The sequence below is a fragment of the Phalacrocorax carbo genome, chromosome 5 (genome assembly GCF_963921805.1).
Source record: "Phalacrocorax carbo chromosome 5, bPhaCar2.1, whole genome shotgun sequence".
NCBI classification, from domain to species: Eukaryota; Metazoa; Chordata; class Aves; order Suliformes; family Phalacrocoracidae; genus Phalacrocorax; species Phalacrocorax carbo.
Genome location: NC_087517.1, coordinates 19,680,043 through 19,702,498, shown reverse-complemented (window position 1 = coordinate 19,702,498; position 22,456 = coordinate 19,680,043). Strand labels below are relative to the sequence as shown.

General features: G+C 36.7%; 1 protein-coding gene across 7 annotated transcripts in view; it reads right to left on the bottom strand.

The window, feature by feature from the left end:
• Positions 1-22,456, bottom strand: part of SLC4A10 (solute carrier family 4 member 10) — a 178,561-nt gene that overhangs the window by 142,180 nt on the left and 13,925 nt on the right. For 4 of the 7 annotated variants that reach the window (XR_010372987.1, XM_064451462.1, XM_064451463.1 and 1 more), the window contains exon 1: positions 1,833-2,129. The exons of 2 other annotated variants lie outside the window; for them this stretch is intronic. Coding sequence is in view for 3 of the 5 variants with exons in the window: in XM_064451462.1 (XP_064307532.1) it covers positions 1,833-1,913 (81 nt within the window). In the remaining 2 variants the exon portion in view is untranslated. Of the gene's footprint in view, positions 1-1,832; positions 2,130-22,456 lie in introns of those variants that run through there. One more of the 7 variants, XM_064451466.1, reaches the window with a different exon arrangement.

The following is a 22,456-nucleotide window of genomic DNA, read 5'->3' as shown; positions in this document are numbered from 1 at the left end:
CTTCAGGAACAACCTCAAAATACAGGTAAGTCAAGATTTTAAATTATACTTGAGTAAGGAAAACAAAGAAGCTGGGGGAAGGGCTGGTCCTATTAAAAAGTCCATAAATACCCTGCAAAGCACCAAAATACCATGAAACCAATACTTTCAGGAATTTCATTCCAATGCCAAGGAACAGAATGTACTCATTGTGACTAATACATTAAAATACTGAAAATAAATTCTAACAGATTAAAAAGATCTTGTAGCAAGTGAAAGGTATAGTTAAATCATTCTAAACCTAATCAAGCTTAAGAGCAGGGCAGTCTCTCCCCATTATTAATAAGAACGTAAGCCGGATAAGTAGACTGGGAAACTATATATTATGGCCAGTAAAAGTAATACAACATTTTTTTATAAATATGTTTTTAATTAAAAATGAAAAGACAGCCATTTTTACTGAAGCAATTTGCTGCACATTAAGTTTGGTCTTCTGTGGTCTCCCACACACATACGTTTCCAACAAAATGTTATTAAACGGGGGTGAAACCGGAACACAGTTCTAAACGCAAAATCAAATCCACGTTTTACATGTTTACATTTATAGATGGAAATATGAAAATATTTTTAAGCCTTGATCATTTAATCCTGTGCTTTGGGGTCAGGAAATACCACTCACCCCTGTTAATCTGCAGTCCAGGTATATGTGAAAACTGTTGTTTCACAGGGTAAAGCAAGCAACAGAAAAACCACACACTACTTTCATGCTTCAGCTGAGCTTTTAAAACACATGGCCAAACATGTTGCCATGGAAATGTTCTGCAAATACATCTAGAATTTCTTAAGATGGAGCTGAATATAATTTTTTAAAATAAACTTCTCCTACAATTTCAAACATAATTGCTTTATGCTGTATTCAGGGGAAACAATGGCTATTATCGAGCATTTATAACACCTAAAGTGATGACAGTATCTCCAATTCCATTTTGTGCTCCATACATTAAATTAGGCCACTATCTTCCTATGAAAAATATCCGTTTGTTTTCTTTTACATACTCTGACTTTCCAATCCATCACTACAATACATTAGCAGACACAAAAGTATCAGCCTTGCAGTAAAGTTGGCAACAGTTAAAAACAAAAAGGATGAGATAAGCTTTAGTAAAATGAATTTGGTTTTAAACAACATTCTAAATATTTAACTTATTAACCTCCTCTTTTACAACCCATTAGTATTAGTATGTGTCACTGAGTGTAATAATTAAAAAGGGGAGAGTTATCTTGCCAAACTTTCACTGTTATGTTCAGTGAGCTATTTTTAAAACTGATTTGAAATGAAGGAAAAAAAAAAACCTACTACTGCAAAATGAAGCAAGATCTGTGCCTGCAGAATAGCTCAGTCCTGTTACACAATGTGATACGTTGTTTTAAATAACCTGCCACTGTAGGTAAACAGTTGCCTTATACTGCACTTCATATGACAAACACATATTCATACAATAGCTTTGTGTGCCATGTAAAGATAAAGCAAAATAAAAATGCAATACAATCTTGTCATTTTACTTTACAGGAAAGGTATAACATTTTACCATGAATTAGTTAAAAGGAATCATATTCACAATAAAGCCAGGTTGAAAATATATATGGAATAACCTTACATTGTTCAAATAGCAATTAACAACACGTTAGATTTCCAAGATATATATTGCTCTGCTTATGTAAACAGTCTACCCTATAAATCCTGTAGCAAATCCAACATGAAGCAATTACACAGACAAAGAGATTGTAAACGACCTAAAACTGTAAAACAAACCCTTACATTAGAAATATTAGTATAAACTATGAGGTCATACCTGATGACTTAGAGACTGTAATGTCTCACCGGTTCCAAGCTGCATGACCTTTCTATTTCCAGAGACCCCCAAAAATTGCATTTCCTGTCTCACAAAAGTACATCACAGACCCATCTATCTTTCAAAATCTTCTGGGGTAGTGAAGAAAGCATTAACACCCATTCTGTCCATCAGTAAGTGCCAGAGTCATTACCCTCAAGATATCAGATCTTAAATATAGTTTCCTCCGTGCGATTACAGACATCCAGTAGTCAAGGAGGCTGACACAGCTATATCACTGATGCTGCTAATGCCATCTGAAAACAGTAAGCTTACTGCTTAAAGCAATTCTGCATCATCCAAACAGAACAAGCCACATCCTTCAACTCCTCACTTGCTTTTTTTTATAAAACCTAGCACTGCCATTATAGATTTTGTTTTCACCGGTGGTCAGCTAAAGGAGAAATCGGCTATTATGCAAGCAGCTGTGCATTAACAAAAGAAAAACGCCAGATGAAGTGACATATCGAGGTTATCAAATTTTGCTTGCATGACCACTCCTCAACAAGCACTATCACCATTCAGAAGAAGCAGCACAATCTGATCCAGAGGAAAATCACCAGCAAGAAATTATAAACAATTCATAGGCAGCAAGGCATTTAAATACCCCCGTGGTACCAAAACAGTGATTTTATGCAGTCTTATGAATCCTAGTCCCTACTAAATTTAAAATATTGCTTGCCTAAGTATTTTTAGTGCTTATTTTCAATAAATTGCATGATCACTGCATTGTTTCCATTACTCCCTGCTAGCAGCCAGAAAACAGCATGCCTTGAAAATGTGCCAGTATTATGACAGCAAAAATGTGTTTTGATATCAAACAAAACAATCATGCATGGGTTTCTTCTGATACAAGAGACCTTTCAAGCTAACAAATGTACAGTATCCTCCTTAGTAATCTTTTAAATTATTAAGACTACAAAGTAATAACTGGACTTTTTATTAAAACACATACTTAATTGTGAAATTGATTATTATAATCGTTACTAATATTAACTGTTTCTATCATTGTGGCAACAAACTTATGCAAACAAAAAAACCACTTCACAGAAGTGACAGAGTGCCACCAACAAACTGGAAAAAGTTATAATTTAATAATTCCTCTGAATTCTAGACCCACAGAAAAGTTACTTGTGTTCACAAGTGAGAAACTCCTATCGAGGTACTCGGTCCATATCCTTAAACACAACAGGAACACCCCATCAACACAGCCCAAAATATATTGCTACCAGTCAAATTTTACAGACAAATGAAACTTGGAGGAAAAATATCTTCCCAAATTTAACTACAGCTTGCATGTTATTCAAATTAATTTGAATGTCCTTCTCTACTTTGAAATATAAGCAGAAGCTGAAACTAGAAGTAAATTGTTCTAAATTAATTCGCCCAGATCTATTCTGTTAGTTTAACATTATTATTATACACTTGTAGTAATTGCTCTGTTGAGTAACTTGATTAAGTTTGGCTTATAGTCATTCACATTATGGCACCGATAATAGCAAACTGGTCTCATCCATGAATACCACATATTTCCCTTTAGAGAGAGAATCTGTCTGCTATCAATTTTTAAGATATTCACTTTATACAGTGTGCAACTGCTTCAACACAAGGACGCTTCATCTACATGGAAAGGAAACTCTATTAGACACACATTCGTATAGGGTCTCTGGTGACATGTTCCATAGGCCAGGAGAGGCTAGTCAGGGAAGCCCTAGGGGGCTTTTAAGTGCAGCAGGGAACCGAATCAGGCCAGACTTGATGCTGCTCTTCATATTCTCCAAGAGGGTTAATTTTGAAGCCCAACAACTTGACACTGTCTTTTTACCACTGATGGTAGCAGCGGTCAGAGTGCCACTTCGAACACTGTGAATGTTCTTGAAAGCTGCCACTTCTAAAAGTTTTTCCAGAACAGTTCATTCATTCACTTTCAACCAAGAAAATATTACTAGATCTATGTCCACATGATACAAATACATACACACAAGGAGACGAAAGGCCCTTCAAGAAATAGACAAGATTGATTCAGCAATAAAAGAAGGGGAAAATATCTTTCCCCGCATCAGTATGAAATGAGAATATCTCCCAAGGTAATATTTTTATTTCCAAAGGTAATTTTTTAAAAAAATAATAATACACTGTTACTAAATATTAAGTTATTTACTCCTATGCAAACGCTCAGTACTGCAACACTATATTCCTATCAGTAGCCACTTACAGATGCAAGGTACTCCCTTATGTAGTTGTGAGTTGCTGGCAACTGTTTCCAAGACCCCACAAGCCACCTAGCCAGGATATGAAGGCCACCAAGAGGTAAGCAGTGACCAAATGGGGAAAAAAAGTATGTTGCCAAGCCACCTTTCATAAATAGTATGTAGGCTCCCTCTATGCAAATCTTGCATAACATGATGATCTCCACTCAGAGAGTGAAAAATGCAAAGCTAGGAGCTATAACCACAGCTGTCAGAAACATCACCTAGAGTTTCTGCTCACTGAGTACATAATCTCTCCCCCAGCTGGACATTCAAAGAATTCAAGAGCTAGCAAAATACAGGATAGGAGACTATTTTCCTGACTTAGGTTAGGATCTCAGTACAAATTATGAATGCACCCAGAAATATACAGTTCGTTCTTCATACATATTATCCCAGCTACTGGAATCTTTTCCCAGAAGTTATTCCATGTTTTTCCTCATGGAAATAAAATTACTAATTTGCAAAAGTGAAAATTTTAGCATTTCATCAGCAATGTTAAAACAGAGAGAGGGTATAAATACAATACTATTTCATAAAGTATAGATACTTATTCTGAGAGATGTTAAAGCAAAAATGTGGTAACCCATTCCCTTCAGAATATCAACAGGTATCGCTTGATATCATACAAAAGCATTACTCACAAATACAGTTTGATTTTATTTCATTTTTCTTCACAGGAAAAATGAAAGAATAAAAAAAAAAAGAAAAAAGCAAATTCAGAGGTCCTGTGGATTATGCAAGGTGAAATAATGGTCAGTTTGAATCGACCACAAATCAGCTTCATATCAAAAAGACCTGACCTAAGCAGTAAGTGAGCAACTCAACTTTTTAAATTATATTTAAGTCATGTTTTCTAGAACTAATGATCATGACAGAGAACATTTGAGGCCAATGAAAGATATTGCAGATTGTAAAAGTAAGGCGAGATGATGATGTGCTGTGTCAAAAGAGCTAGAACAATACTAACAAACATTCCTCAGCAACATTTTGGGGGATCAATTTTACTATGTATTTTTATTAATGACCAGAGCATAAGTAGTACGAATGATACCAAAAATCACAGTTTGGGTTTCTTAAAAAAATTTCTGATATTGGAAAGCATTGCTAATATATGAAGAATAGAACATTACCAGGAAGACATGGATTACCTTTAGGACCACAAGAATAAAATTGGGGTAAAATTTAACAATGCAAAATGCAAAGATGTGAACTTATGGATTATTAGGTTTCTGCTAAGAATTGAGAGCTTAGCAGTTGAAAATTACAGTGGATGAAACTGCGGGGACGAAGCTGATCACGGAGTAATTACAAGCTACCAACATGAAGTCCCTATGGAAATGGAAATGAAATTTTTTAATTATCAGGGAAAATATTTCTAGTACACAGACATCAACATTAATGCAATAACATGAAGCTCTATTAAAATCTTATTGTTCTTGATTCTGATCATCTATGCCTAAAAAAGGAATTCAAACTGCAAGAGATAAAGCCTTCTACAATGGTCAGGGAAATTTTGAGAAGAAACTGAAAACGTTTGCTTTGTTTAGCTTAACACACAGAAGACTAAGGGGGAGATCTGTGTAGGTGTCAAGATAGAAGTGCCAACAAAAAAAGAAAAAATATTCAAATAAAAGAACAATTTTGGAACAAGCCCGAATCCGTACAAAGTTGTCATCACCATTTGGAGGGTTTTTTAACTATCAGAGGTTGAAGGTCTGCAAGAGCAGGAAATCAAACTGGAAATCCAGATCAAGAGTGTGCCTTTCACTAGGAGTACAAGAGACAGTACATGAGATGATCATGAAAATGCAGACAAGTAAAGAAAAAAGCAGAAACTTAAGGTATAGAAGACTTGGTACCAAGAGCAGGACCTAAGGAAAATCAGGAGATTTCCCTGAGGCTCAACACTGATTGGAAATAAGTTTAGAACTCTGAATCAAAAAAAAGAGTAACCAGAACTGACTCGCTAACAGTTGCTTTCTCCTGAACTGAAGACACCAAGCTTTCATCTCAATACATAGAATGGTATTAACAATATAAATAGCTCAGCAATTTATCCTAACCAAATAATTAATCAGATCTTAAGTTTCAGCTGATTGCTCAGATCAACACAGATTAAAAAATATCTTTGTACTTGAGTGGAATAAGCTCAAAAGTAATTAATGATGGCCCATTCCCCTTTAATCCTAATGACAGGACAGTTTCTATTACCTTTCTCTAGTCTACAAATAACTCTCTTACTTAATTCCCCCATGAAATTATTGGTTTGTTTTTGGTTTTTTGTTATAAAGTGTAAATACCCTTCTCTAGGCAAAAAGGAAAACCATTTAGAAAATACAAGTTCAAATTTATTAACTCAGAACGACTTTGTTATGTTTTATGGACATACTTACTTTCTTCTCTCAAATGAGATACCGTTCAAAGACTCTGCTTCTGGATTATTTGAACAGGCATCACACAAATCTAATCAGTTAATCTGTGGATAACCGTGACTGTGGCTAAAGGAAACTTGAAACATTCAAAAAACAAAATGGGAAAGGAGCAGAGGCACACCTGAACCATGACTGCAGTCAAAATCTGCAGATTAACTGCTTGGTTCCAATTCTGCCTAACAGTTAATGCAGCTGTATCAAAACCTGCCTTTCCAAATACCCCCACTGTCAGTGTTGCTGTATCCTAGCACCAAAACTGAAATGTGTATCTCAGGCTGGTCCCTGACAATGCAGATCAATGCACTACATGTTGCCAACAAATTAGAATAAATGTATAATAAACAGTTTTAAAACAATGAAAAGAAAGGAGGGTTTCTATTGAGTATTTTATCTTCAAAACCAACTTTAAAATGTCTGGCATCCCATTTCCCAGAAGATAATGCAGGAGAAGGCAGACATCCCCTTTCTCTCAAGACTGCTGAGCAGCAATCCTATACTTCCAGTGCATATAAAAGAAGGTTGCTTATGTTCTCGGCAAAATACAGAAAATAAAGAGTACAAGATCTCCTCATAGTTTGCAGTTGTACATTTATTTTCTTAGCAAAATCATATTTATGTAAATCATGTATTCCAGAAATTTGTAAAATCAGATTGAAATTATAAATTTTAAATGTGTCTAGAAGGTTAACATGTTATATTTAAAATGACGATGCCTTCCTTTTCTGACTTCATAGAAAGCAAAGCTTTCCACCTTTTTAAGCATCTCAACAGTACTCTAACTTGTGCCATGGCCTGGAAAAATCTTTCTCCTTTTATTAACTGACTAAAGGACATGGCTGACTAAGGGCTTAACTTGCAACCACTGGGGATGCTAGAATTGATTATAGGAAAACATGTTCCCCTCCCTAAAAAGGTGATGATGGATTTTGGACTCCATGTTGTACAGCACAACAGAAATTTATTTTCCTGATAAATGAAGAAATAATGATTTAATCAAAAATACTGGAACCTGTTAGCAAAGCAAGTGCCACCAGCCTTTCTACAGAAAGAACGGCAGGACAAGCGATGCTGCTCTGGGTATCTCCCAAATACTACACAATACTGAAGTTGCAGCCTAGTTATATTGCGGACCTCATACCTTCTTTTCTTTTGATCCTTTTCATCTCTTCCTTGTCCCTGAAGAGAACAAAAACCTCCTTTTTCTTAAGAAAAAATTGTCAGTTCACTAATCCTAGCTTCTTATCCGCCTCAGAATAGATCTGACTTTTCTAAATATTTTGCATTAAAAAGTTCTCTTTCAAAGAAGAGAAATGTTAAATTTTGACATATAATTACCATTATCCTCTCTGCTAGCAGAAAATGATGGCAAAATGCCAACTTGCTTGTCTGGTACAGATAAGACATTTCCAAGCTTCCATCCTTCCCTTTAGAGAAAACAGAAGGGGAAGACCAGCCAGGAGAAAGCCCACCCTGTCAGCTGATCCTGTAAGAAATAAAATTAATATTCACTTAGCAGAAATCATTTTCCTCCAAGCCTGAGGTAAATGATATGCCTTACCATATGTTATGATGGTCCTTTCAAGAATGACAAATTTGATGAATTTTTCCTGGATGGTCTTTCTCTCATCCAGTCTCTTCTCATCACCTCCAGCTTCTGCTGCAGGCAAACTCTCAAGAGGCATAAATCAGCATAGCATCACCAAATTATATAACTTCTACCCACTGGGGATTTAGCCCCCTTCTATTTCAGACAGCACAAAAAAGTGTCTATGCATTTTTCAATAATCTTTTCGATCTGTGTAGAGCTTTAGAGAATTACCCTGACACATTGCTGAGCTTTGACACCGATAAACCCCTCGTGAGCAGAGAACCCAGTCATTTTTCTTAAAGGAAGAACTCTAAAAAGATTATGTCCAATTACAACATATTCAGAACTAGCTCTAAAGCAGACAAAACTGCTTCAGTTCAAACAAAGGGGAAAAAAGGCAAAAGACAGGTTCAGGCAAGTTCCTTCACTGTGTATAAAAATACCAGCATATTGTTACTTTGCATACAAACTCAGCTGTGCACTCCTCATTAGTTTACCTATACTTCTAAGCAATCAGAATGTCTGAATACCTTTGCAAGTCCCCAGACACCAGCTTATTTGCACATCATTTGTGCATCACAGTCCTTTGAAAGGTTTACTTTTATCAATAAAATATAGAAAGGCAAGACAGAGAGACGTAAATACAGATATCTTTAAAAATCCATCTACCTATGCACACACTTAAAATTTACTTGTTTGCTATAACATATACTGATTCTAAATGAGAATTATAATAAACGAAGATCAATTTTAGGCAATATTACTCAGTCAAAGCTCATCCAAACAGAAAACCGCTGGACACATCTGTTACCCCAAAATTTTCCAAGCTGTCTTAAATGCTTATTTCAGTCGTGTAAAACAAGTGAGTTTCTATGCTTACATATCAGTGCACAAACCTAACATCGGTCCTATGCAAAATACCCTTTGGAGTCTTAGAAGATCATAATGTGGGATGGGAATTTCAAAGGTTAGGAGTGAAACCCAATGCTCTGAAGGGAGGCAACAGGGGAAAGAGCTGTTACAAGAGCGGGAGTTGGTAAGTCTTGACAAAAACCATATGGGAAGAAAGCAAGACAATAAAAACTACTAAACAAATGCAATTTATAAATGTGTAATATATCAGACAGATTACTACCTGATTTTATAACCCCTACAGCTACAAAAATAAAGAATAAATAAAATGATTAAGTACTTTATTCCAAAATCAATTCTGAAATGTGAGCTCTGAAACAAACATTTGCCTTCTTGTAAAGTTAACAAAACGGTGCACATGGAGAGCAAACAGTCTATGATTAACTGCACCAGCTCTGTCTTACCATCCTTTCTTGGCCAGGGGACAGGGAAAAGCTATTCAAGCAGCACAAACTTAACTAAAAGCTAAATATCTTATTGATAGCTGTGCAAAGCCAGGCATCCGCTGCCTAAACAGGCACTGGGTTGAGGGCAGGCCCCCTCTGCTTGATGTAGGAAAGACAGAAAGGGGCAAAGACAGAAAAGTCCCCCCAAACTAGGAGCAGGCCCCAAAACTGATGTTGGGATTGTCTGGATTAGATTATAAAACTAGATATACAAACTATATAAACTAGACAAATTCATAGATATTTATGGATAAAAATGGGTAAGAAGATGTAATTGCCTAGAACAGTTCAAAATGCTTTAAAAATTTAGCTGCCCATATATTTTTTTATATATTTAAAACACAATTTTACACCCAATAATGCAAGGACATGGATAAAAATGTTAAGATCTCGAGAAAAAAAAATAGCCAATGATTGCTTCAGGGACAGAAAACTGGGACAAAATGCCCATTGGAACATACAGAGTCTCCCACAGGAGCTTCCAAAAGCCAGACACTGCCTGCTTTTATATTTAAACTGCCTTTCAGCTAAATACTTCAGCACAAGACACTTGTGAAAGAGTAAAAGTATAAAAGGACAAAGAAAGATAAAAACACCAAAATAAAGAAAATTTAATACTTAGACTTTCCTGGTTTTGAAGGGGGGTTTGGTGATTTTATATGCTTGTCTTAAGCAACAGCAAAAAAAAAAAAAAGTCTATTTTTGTGAATACTAGTTCTGTTAAACGCTGTTTCCTGCTTTAAGTAAAGAGAATATTGCAAACACCAGAGTGAAATTATAATACCTGGATTGCAACAACAGGTCTTCTGGAATAGCCCCATTGTAAAGACTCTTTACCCTTAAATAAAAATATTACCTGTGGTGCTATATAGCTGTTAATCTGTGGGGGTTTTTTTGTTGTTGTTTTTTGTTTGTTTGTTTTTTTTTCCAAAGTTGCAAATACTTATTTCCATGATTCTTCATAGTCATTCTCTCTTAGGTATACATATACACTATATATATACACAAGAAAAGTGTATCATTTATCATCCTAAACTCTAGCATGAACTTGGGACTGCCTGACAGATTTTTTTTTTAATGCTTTACACACAAAATGTAGTTAATGTTTGACAGTCTAAAACCTAAATGATCAGATCTATCACAGCTAAATATACCCAGGATAGTAAACCTCCCCCTTTGTCCTGAAAGAGAAATCCAGCAGCAGCCAATTTCACCTCTTCTTTTTCCTCTCCCTCAGAGAGGGAGAAAAAAACAGCAGTGGAACCACCTCCCCAGAGAGCAACAATGGCAGACACAAGATTCCTGAATTAGACAATTTCTCTTCTACTCTCATCTCCCTCCAGCGACCATCAGCGGGACCACCATACATCCACCACCAGCACAGCCCTGTTTCAGGCCTCCCTGCCCTCTTAAAGCTGTTCTTTTCTAAGTTGGTGAGAAAAAAAGCAGATGAGTTTGGAAGTGAGAAAGAAAAGATGTCAGTCTGCTTCTGTAAGCAAGCAGTCTTTACATTCCCTCATAATCTTCCCTGCTCAAAACCCTTTTTAAAACTCCCTCTTAGGTTACAGCTGTGAGCCTATTTCCATACAAGAACACCCATGTTATTTCAATACTCTGATTATTCTCAAATCCGTATATAGTACTGCTACATAATGATTCTTCACCAAGTCACCAACCCAAGGCTAAGTTCTACACTTTAACATGCATGTTGTGTGCAAACTCAAAGGAGAACAGTATGTAAAAGGAGAATTGGGAAACATATCATTCAAATATGGTACCTGACACACACTACTAGTGAAAGTTTTGAACATTTCAACTATCTACAGCATTTTCCAATTGCTGGCCAGAGCCAATGTAATTCTCAAGAACAGCTTCCTCCCTACCCTACAAAGAAAACAAACTTATTTTGAAAACAAAATATATGGTAGCCAGCACTCACTTGGTAGCAAAGTGATGACAGACCTCTATCTCTTATATCATAAATTATTCTGCATTATTAAGGTTCTTACGTAACTCATGCAAAAGCCAGTTTACCATAAATCATTTTAAATACCACAGCTGTAACATAGATCCCTATAAATAACTCATTCAAGAAAGTCATTAGCAACAGAAGATTACAAAATTCACTCAATGATAGCAGAAGTATTTAGAATAAATGCCACAGAAAAAAAATCATGCTAATGTAAAAGACAGTACTTTGCATTACGAGCCAAGAAAAGCAGTTCAGACCATATCATAAAAAGAAAATTCTCATAAATGTTTCACTTTTTTTAAATTACTCTCTTACTTCACTTAGCCTTCAGCAGTCGATAGACTATAGGCTTCTATATAGTCTATTCTAACTCATCAGAAACTACTCATTCACTTGACAAGGAAGAGAGAAAGATGTAGCCATCTTGATGAGCTTGAATTTAAGGTAGTGCTGTATGTGGGCCTGTTGCCTCTTTCTCACCGTGAAAAGCAAAAAAGCCTTTCACCACCAGGAGAAACAGAATTAGTCTGACTAGAAGAAACGAGTTCTCTATTCAAACAGATGCTCCATGTACTCACCTCATTATCTCTCCCAAGAATCCAATGCCTAAAAATGCATTGTAAGTAAAAATCTGAAATTCTCATTCCTAGCACCATCATAACTTATTTCAAGAAAAATGCATTGCTTCCCCTCACTCATGGTCTCAAGCCACCCTACCAACTTGACATTCCTACGCCTAAGCCTATTTTCCAGGTCATCAGTACAACCTTTGTGCAAAGCCTTACAGCCACTGGAGTTTATAGCTAGACAGCATTATGCCCACATGGAAACTTATATTGTCTATCACTTTTGCTACTGGTAAGGTAAGCAAAGCCTTCAGATCTTCTAAAAAGAAGTTCTAGACAATTTCAAGCTTTGTAGAGTCATCTCCATGTGTCTTAATCATACAGGATATTTTGGAGCACTGGGCGCTCCACCCAGATGGTGCACAAGGCAACGCCAAAGGCTGGCCACCAGCCTCTCAGATGTTCAGGAAGCCAAAATTCTCATACGCTACCAAGCTCAACAGGCCACTCTGCTCAGAGGAAACAGAAAACACACTGACATGACAAACTAAAGGGCTATTTCCACTCAGCTCAACCTTTTTTGCAGTTTTGTAGTTTTTCTTGTACATAATTTCATTTCTCATAACCCAAGACATACTGAAGTTCAGGCAGCTATCAGAAGTATTAAAATAGCACGTTCCTTTCAAAATTCATTTTTCAAGCAGCTTAAAAAATTAGTATTCAACAGCTATCTTCCTGATTTTAGTTGCCCAAGTGTAGGGTCCTTCTAAAGAAATACATGTACTTCATTTTTTATTATAATAATAATAATCTTCATCCCGTCTGTTTTGAACCACTGCTACCAGCAATGAAAGGGGGTGAAATGCACAAAAAGCAGAAGACAGAGCCAAAGATTTCTTTTGCTTCCTCTCAGTGGGGGACCCTGGACAGGCTCAGGGACACTTGGCATCAGCAGGGTCCCTATTTCTCTTCAGATTCATCCTTTCCTTTTCCCCCAGGGAGAGCCCTCCCAGGGTGCTCCCTCCTGTTCTTTTCCCAGCAGGCTGCTCCTGACCCCCCACATTGAAGACCACCCCTCTACTCACTCTGTCAAGCTAGTTCGTATACTAAATTAATAAATATAGACTGTATTAATTATTCATACAGTCCGATCTGACACATTAGACAATGTCATGGTTATCCTGAAGGTAGAAAATGTTGAGTTTTACATAACGTTCATTAAATGTAGTGAACTAATTAAAGTATGTTAATTAGGTAATAGACAAAAAGAACTTAGTATTTGGTAGAGACTGGTCACTGTTAATACCTTGTATTGTGTTAATACCTTGGCCATATTTTTATGCTTAACGAGCAAAAGGAAAAGCTGATTATTCAGAAAGCAAAAAAAAAAATCCTGTTACGTGTCTGAAAAATAGCCTCAGGTGACAGAAGAAATACATACTGAAGGAACCGGCACTCTAACAAAGACAGTATCATTTCAAAGACCATAAACAATGTGCTGTCACTGGAAATTTTATATATTCTGATTCTAGGAAACAATACTTAATTGTTGATGTTGTTCGTAAAATGGCAAAACTCTAATTTTTATTTGCACAACTTGTCTGTTCTCCCTGTACTATGAAAACATTTCTCCCAGTTTTTTATGTTTACATTTACTTTATGAAAATTGAGATTAAGGCATTCATATTAAATGCTTTGGTTAGAAAAACAACTGAGAAGCAAGAAATTATTAATTAAACCCCTACTCACAGAGGGCAAACGTCAGTGGGAAATATACATACATATGCCTGGCACTGGGAATAAAGCCCATTTATGCAATTAAAACGTACTCCAGGCTTATGTTAAAACAAATTTTTTTCATTCCATATCTTATCCCCCTGCTTTTCACTTGATTTGAAAGGTCATGATGAAACCTAGAAAGCATTTTGATGTACATGTTATTAGAAAGGAAAAAAAAAGTACTCTCAATAATACAAAGGCCTGTACTTTCTTCAGAAGACAACTGGAATAAATACAGTAACAAAGACGACAGACGTTGGCAATAGTAAACTACTTAGGACAAAAGCAAACTACTTGATTTCTTTCTTAAGCTCAGCAGCATTTGGATATTTTTACATTTTGGATATTATTACTCAGTCATGAAAAAGTGAATCCTAGTATAAAAGACTAAGATTCAGAGAGGGAACCTCGTAGTCACAATGAAACTTGGATAGTATTTAGATAAATTCAAAGCAAGTCTTACCAAAAAAACCACACACAAACATGTAAACGGAAACAAAACAATCCAGACAGATCAGCAACCACCCAGGCCTCAAGGCTTTTTTTTTGTTGGTGTTTTGTTTTTTTTTTTTTTTAAATATTCAAGTTCCATGTGAGGCTAAAATTCTGCTGTGAGACATCTCAGTCTCAACAGGGCAAAGGAACACTGCCCAAGCAGAGCCTAAAGCCAGCCAGGGCCTGGGCTCAGGTGTTGTTCTCACCTTATACGTGTCCGCTCGCCTCGGTTGTTCTTTAAAAAATGCATGACCATTGCCACCTAAAATACAGAGATGACCACTGCTTTGTTTTCTAGCAATACTGTAATGCCATCCACCCTCGTTTCTTCTGCTTCAGTATGGGAGATATAGGTCTGCTTCTCTTCTCCACTTGAAATGATTTGGGCACTTTCTTCCCACACCTCTCAAAAATGGTCCCAAGGGGAGAGGGAGGTGAGAGCTGCTTCCAGTTGCAACACTTCTCAGGGATGACAGAAATAGGATTTTTTTATTATTTTTTTTTTTAGATTTTGGAAAACGGCCACCATTTTCCCACAGGAGAGGGTCAGGGAGCTGTGGGAGGAGACCGACACTCAGGCACCCTGCTGAGGCACCTAACTCAGACCCTCGCACTGAGCATCGACACCTGTACCATGTTCAGGAGTCTACATCTGAAAATGAAGCCTAAAACCTTCATAAATGCCCAGGAAACTTTGAAGCTTTAGTCCTGTCAAATGTCAGATACCTGGGTGATTTCGGGTGAGCTGGTGCACCGGCACAATGCCGTATCAGATGCCAGCCCAGGAGCTGTGCCGCTGCACGTGTGGCCCTGTGTCCTCAGGCTAACTGGATACTCCTGAGTGGATGTAGTTAGCAGAGGCACAGTGTCATGCTGCTGCAGGAAAACTGCCTCCAGGTCTGTGTTTATTTTATCCACACACAGTGAAAAACATGCAAATCATATTTGTGAATTTTGCCCTAGTGCGCTTTTCCACATCAAGATGGCAGCCATCCCTCAGACAAGGCCTGAACAGAAGAACTGCTGGAACTGGCTCAAACTCACAATGGGCTGCAAGGTTCACAAACATTATTATCCCTAATGCTCACCGCTTAAGTGTAAGCTTATTAACACCAACTTCTGAGCACTCAGTTGCAAGGTCTTTCACCTCTCCCTAGCCATGACCTTCCTGAGAAAATTTAGTCTCAAGTAAACTTCCTTCAAGAACATACCACGCCACTGCCCAGCACTAACAAATACCTTCTTAGAGAGGATAACACACTAAGTATGCAGGGCAGACCATATTAACGTGAGTTATACTCAAATTTGCAAGAACCACAACTGTTGTGTAGAGTTTCTTACCCTAAAGATTAACTGAGGCGCCTAAAGAAACAGCTTTTTTTGGTTAGAGTTTGTCCTCCAGAAGAATTCAGTGTTGGAACTGCAGAGCTTTTGTCAGGAGAAACTTGCAACATTTCCTGTAACACATTTCTGTAACACACGAATAGCACCATTTCCAGTCCTTCCTCCCTGCACTTCAGTTTACTCCTGAAAATAGTTACCTGCTAAGGATTTATTGTAAGTGAGTCCAATTATGCATGTATTTATTTGCAAACAAGGGCATTGATTTAATGAAGCCCTGTAGGTACCAAAAGGCAGAACCTGAACCAACTCCATGGGATGTATTTCCCCAGTGCATTTTCCATTATATAAAACTAAAACACAGTGAGTGACTGTTTTACTGCTCCAATGTGCAAAATAACTGCAAGAGATTTTAATTTTGATTTTCAAAATCATCTTAACAACAAGAACCAGGAAATGCAACAGGGAGTCTCTCATCATCATTACTTAGCGTACTTTCTGGAACAAGTTAAACAGATGAAGGAACAATGATGGTTCTGTTTTTGAGAGACAGTGATGTTACATCATCCTTGTGAGCAGCTCAGGTACTAGGATGATAAGCATTATAATACTTCTTTTAAAATTAAAAATGGAGCAAATAATCTTTTAGGGAAAGGACGGACTATTCCCACTTCCATTTCTGTTCATGTTTTACCAATGCCTGTGCTTTGACAGCTAACTGTTTTTAAGTGTCCTGAAAGCATTTTACAAATCTGGATAATTCAGGCTGTATGCCAAGGTTCAATTTCTTAAAATTCATCTTTTGAATTTTTCTTAAAGAGCCTAAGCAGGTAGAGACGTGTATTCAAATGCTCCCCAAAAGCTTCATGAAATCCAGACAGTTAAGTGGTCAACAAATGTGTCCATTTAAAAAAGAAGAGAAGATGAACATAAAGTTTAAATGCCTTAAAGAGAGATGATAAAGCACTATGTAAACTGAGAGATGAGAAGAATGATTTAGGATGGTTTAAGCAGGCATAATTAAAAAATAACATAAATAAGTTTTCCTCTGTAAAATACAAGTCAAACTTCAGCAAGTACTTTCAAACAATGAGATTATTAAAGACTGTGGAACTCAACAAATTAAATGAAATTGAAAACTGAACTTTCCAGACACACAGAAGTGCCAGACTGAACAAAATACAAGGGAAGGGAACAGCCAACTCTTTCCTAGTACAATTGCTAGAAACAATAAGAAATTCTCTGCGTTGTCAGGAAGTATATTTCCTCACTAACCTTATCCATTTCCCAGATAATGGCCCACAGCTAAATTAGCTTTGAATTGTAAAGGGTAAGAACATTCCTGGCCTAAAGGAATCAGGTAAAGAGACTCAATAACATAATAATCAAGCAGGTGTTTCTTTTTTCATTCCTTATCAGGAGATAACCACGTAAGGACAGAAAAAATTCCTTGACAGGTGACACGATTTAGAAAACCAACCTAATCTTGTCAGCAAGACAAGAAAATGGAAATTGAAAAAAAAACTGCTGCAAGGATTTATATAAGGCTTTAAAACTTCAGGCAGAAAATTAAACTGAAGTATTTTTTAATACTTCTACATAAATAAAATGTAAAAATAAGGCAAGAGAGTTACATATTCAGGAGATTGTCAGATGTCAGTAAAAATTAATAAGAATCAAAATCACTTAGGCAACATTAAAAAAAAACCCTCAATCTTCATATTTTATCACCTAAATTTTATAATGGGGTGCTGGGAAATATGCCAAAATCTCTGTTACTAGTATATCAGAACAATTACTGCTGTGATTCTTCTACCAAAAAACTACAACTGTGATATTTATAACACAGAGACTAAATATAAGTAAGTCTCCAAGCAAGAATACATTATTCAGATGATGTCTTTCACTACATTTTTTGTAATTTATTCTAATAACAGTTGCCCTATTTTCAGAAACTTTATATCATTCAGCCTTAACAAGTCGTTTCCAGGGGGAGAAAGACTATTAAATCCATTTTCGAATCATAACTCGTTGGGAGGAAAATCTGGCTCCTTAAGTGAACAAATTCTTCAGTATGTGATTCATTTTTTTCTTTTAAAGCCCTGGTATTTATGCTAGGAAAATGACCATATTTTCCCTATGTAAATAATAATTAAGCCAAGTTTCCTATTTCGAAACTACAGTCAATAAACTGGTATCAAATTATGAACGCAAAAAAACCTATCAGTTAAAAAAAAAAACACCAAACAACTGAACTATGAACACAATAAGCATGTAAAAATTATATACTAGTAACTTGGAAATGCTGCCCCTTCCATTTCAAAATTTGACTACAAAGTATTACATTTTCTCCATCTAGATAGGCTTAATGCAACTGATGATGTATGGGTGCAATCCCCTTTTTTTGCCAGCCATCTCCGATTATCCTCATTTAGGCCATCCTGAGTATCCCTAGTTCATGATCAAGTTCTTCAAAATATTTACAGTCAACTCTAATTGAGGACTGCGATCCTAATCAAACCAAGTATATGTGCATCAGAGACTGAATGGCAATCTATGAATGGTGTGAAAGCTTCACCATGCTCTCCTAATGCAGATCACTATGCATTTGAGGAAGGCATGGAAAAATAATTGTGGCTGGAGAGAGTCTGGTGCTAGAATGAACTCCCACAGTAGACCAGCCAAATCATGCACTGTTAGGAAACTCTGCAAAGTGGTTTTGTTTAACTAAATCCTCTCTTCCCTGAAAACAATAGCTATAACACTACACCTCCCTTATGTAATAAAACCCTGCCAACAAGAAACATACTAAAAATTTAAAAAAAAAAAAAAACCACACACACACACACCACCCCCCCCCCCCCCAAAAAAATCTGAAACAAAAAAAATCCCCACCACCACAAAACAACCTTACAGGTTGATATGCAGAGAAAGCACTCAGTTATGCTGTAAGCCTTCAGTGAAGGAAGATTCCATCAATTACTATAGTAACTGGATGAAGTTCTGTGAATTAAGAAGAAACTAATTTGGCAAATTAACAAGAAAAAATCTCAACCTTCATGTAATCCATTATGCAACTTTTTCAATGTATTATGCAACAACATGAAACCTCTGCAATGCACCAGTAATCCCCACCTTCTGCATGGCATTGTAAAGGTCCACTAGCAGACCCTGCTGTGATTCAATGGGGTGGATCAGTTATTCACCATGGAAGTGAGAGATACGTGTTCAAGTGCTCTCACAGCTGCTGGAGAGAAACTGCAACTAGATCACCCATGTTTTAAGGGAATACTGTGAGGTAAAAAAAAAAAAAAAAGACTCCCTCTACTTTTTTTCCTGTTTGTTTTAGAAGTTCCCAAAATAAGACATTTTGGAAACACCAGTACAAATTATAGCAGCAATTCAGATATTATATTTCAGCAATATGACCTGAAATTTCCCTACACTCTGTAAAGAACAGGAATTATGAAATACAGATGCTAATTATCTGTCATACTGATCTCTTCTGGATATAGTCATCCAGAAGATGTTCTCAAGAAACAAATGGACACTCAAGAGTGCACTCTTATTTTAGTCTATGCTCATCTTTGCTACCTCTGACTTATACCTCTTAATATACAAAAAAGTAATGAAAGAACAGTAATTCTTCCCCCCCAAAATGAAAACCAGTCAGCAGAAAGTATCCCATTAGAGGGATCACAAAGAAAATACAATTTGAGAACAGACTCATCACTACTGAAGGGGATGAAAGCTAAAAGGTACCTAGAGAAACAAGCATCTTTACGCATTTCACTAACCACATGTACAGCAGACTTTGCCACAGGCATCTTGCCTGCATAGCTCTCTCTCCAGGCTTTGCCCTTTCGTATTATGCCCTAGGCAAAGCAGATAAATTTAAAACAAAATTGATACAAACATTATTTAAATTAGCTTGTAGGTCATTTTAGTTAAATAGTCTAACTGCAAAACAAGATTAAAATAGATTTTTAGATAGTTTCCAAAAAAGACATCTATTCTCATTCATTACTATAACATTGCAGGCATACTTAAGTGGAAACCAAGATATATTAGATCTGGTAAATTTTTAAAAACCAGGAGGATTCAATGTATGTTTACATAGTTCCTTAGGTGACTGTATATTTATCAAAACATTATTTGTTCAGTGTTAATTTTGCATTATTTTGTCAGCAAATTATGGTATTTAATTGCTTGTTGTTTTGTGGTGTTGGTTTTTCTTTTAACTAGATAAATTGCCCAAGAGTCTAGTTCAGTGAAAATACGACACCAAACCTAGTTACACATTTTTTTAAAATCTCAGTGGGAACTTCCACGTATTTTTGATGTCTCAATGTCTTTGAAAATCTGTGTCCGTGTCCTTTAAATTTCAAGAGTTAGATCTCATCTTCTCCAATATATTCCATGTACATACATGGAAGAAAGGCTTTCTTGCTTTTTCAACTCCCAGCTGGATTCTCAACTTTGAATGAATCCTGAATTGACCATTCAATTAGCTCTATCACACTTACACATCTGCAAGTAATACAGTCTTGGTTTAGGCTGGCTGAAAGTGCAGACAGCTGAAGCAGCACAAAACCCAATGATTAGGATCCTGAGTTTCTACGTTAATTTCAGACTACTGCCATTGTAGCTCTCAGCTCTCAGGATTAGAAAACCAATATTGTACAGAACCATATGCACAGCCACGCTAAGTGATAATCTATTCCTGATGGTGGGGCACAATGGACAAAGAGAGAACCAAAGAAGAGGAGAAAAATCAGAAAACAAAATGAAAAGGATGAAGATGTCAGCATATGAAAGCAGGATGCTATTACATGCTTGTGTAAACTGCAGAAACACCCTGAGAGAGAAAACCCATTGGTTTCAATCAAGTTACACTGCATTACACCTTCCGGAATAAAATTTGGCCACGTCTTACCATCCAAATAAACAAAATATATGTATGGAAAAACTTCTGTTTCTGGACATTTATTTATTATAGATCAGATCCAAACCTAGAGACTGAGATTGAAATATTGGTAAAAATTTTCGAGATTTTTTTAAGCTCAAACTTCTAAACCTGAGCATTAACCTTTAAAATAGAATTCAACCTTGGTTTCTCAGCAAACACAATCCAACACTGAGAACTTAATTCCTTAATCCTGACACACAGAATACTTTCCTAGATTTCCTTCTTACAAATGTTTCAACATAGCACCTAGTCTTACCCAGTCCTGCAAGGAAAATGTTTCATAAACATCTCTTTTCTACAGATCTTTGCATTCAATTTATATTCTAGCATCCCTGAACACTCTTTTAAATATTATTTTTAAATATCCACAGTAGTGTAAATGAGAAACCTGGTTTTGTATCTCTCCTGATCCATCTAAAGATATATGTAAAACAACGACCGTGAATTCTACACGCAGTGGTACTGTCAAAACAATTTTTTAAAAATGCTGATTTTCCAACATATTGAGCTTTTATGCATCTGAAAAACAGATCTTACTAAGAGTGTGCATGGCTATATTGCTTGATTCTAGAGACCAGGATCCCCTTATGTGAAACTGCAGAGTAAATAGAGACCCAAAACTTACCTGAATTTCAGTATACAAAGACTGAAGCACCAGAACTAGTACGGACCTTTGAAAACAACAAATTTTGTAACTCCCAGAAATGCTACAATGTTATTTTCCCATGACAACTGCCATGTGTTGTCATCATCCAGGCAATGAGCTCTCTTTGCTTGCCAAAGTCAAGCACACAATAAAGACACAAAGAGAGCATGCAGAGCAGTAGCAAAGAGACAGACTAGATGCCATCTAGGGCCCATCAGTCAGATCACACACGGAGCTGGTAACCAACTGAATCAACCAAGCAAAGCCCAATATAATAGTCTGTCATTAATACAATAAAAGTGAAAGCACTTGGCATCCAACATCAGCTCTCCCTCAATGACTCTCCCTGGCTCAGTGGCAGCCTTGTGCCCTCCTCTGAAGTTCATAATTGAATCTGTAAAAGAATAGACAACTATTTGTCCATTGTAAAAAGCAAGTATTTGGCATGTCCTGCCAAGCTGTAGCCTATAAATTGCTGGGCAACACACTTACAATGATGGCTGAAACTGCTTGAAAGCAATCTGGATTAAAAGAATGAGTTCTGTGACGACAGCCAGAGCAACAACGTTAACAACACTCCAAAAATTCAGCAAAGGGAGGTGCTTTGGGGAAGAAGGACAGCAGTTTGCAAGCCTGAAGATGTCCACATTTAGATGGCTCATTTTCTTGCAAGAAAACAGGAATGAATGGGCAGAGCAGAACACAGTTCCTCCTCCTTTGCTACCGAATTCAGTGAGATCTTAGTCTGACAGGCCTCTAGGTCACTGCTGTCCACTGCTAAAAGAGCAAATATTTGACAAGTACTACATTTTCCTATGTCTGAGACCCCTCAGTCAGGAACATCTTTCTCCTAAAATACCCAATCTAACAAAAAATGTAACTGATCAGAAAGAAAACACTTTAGCACAAGAAAGTAAGACAGTGTATGGGCAACCCTAACTCATTTTGGATCAGCTGCTATTTTTAACTTATCTCATCTACAGGTGAGCAAGTGATTGGTAAGATCAAAGAGAATTATTTCTCTTTCCACAAAAACATCAAAGACATAACCTGTCACTGCCAAGCTAACAATGACAAACCCTATTTCATGGAACCCAGGAAGGAAAGCAAAAGCACAAATGCAGCAATCTTTGAAATCCAGTATCTCACCTCAGGCTGCCCCACTACTTGGTTCTTATAGTACAAGA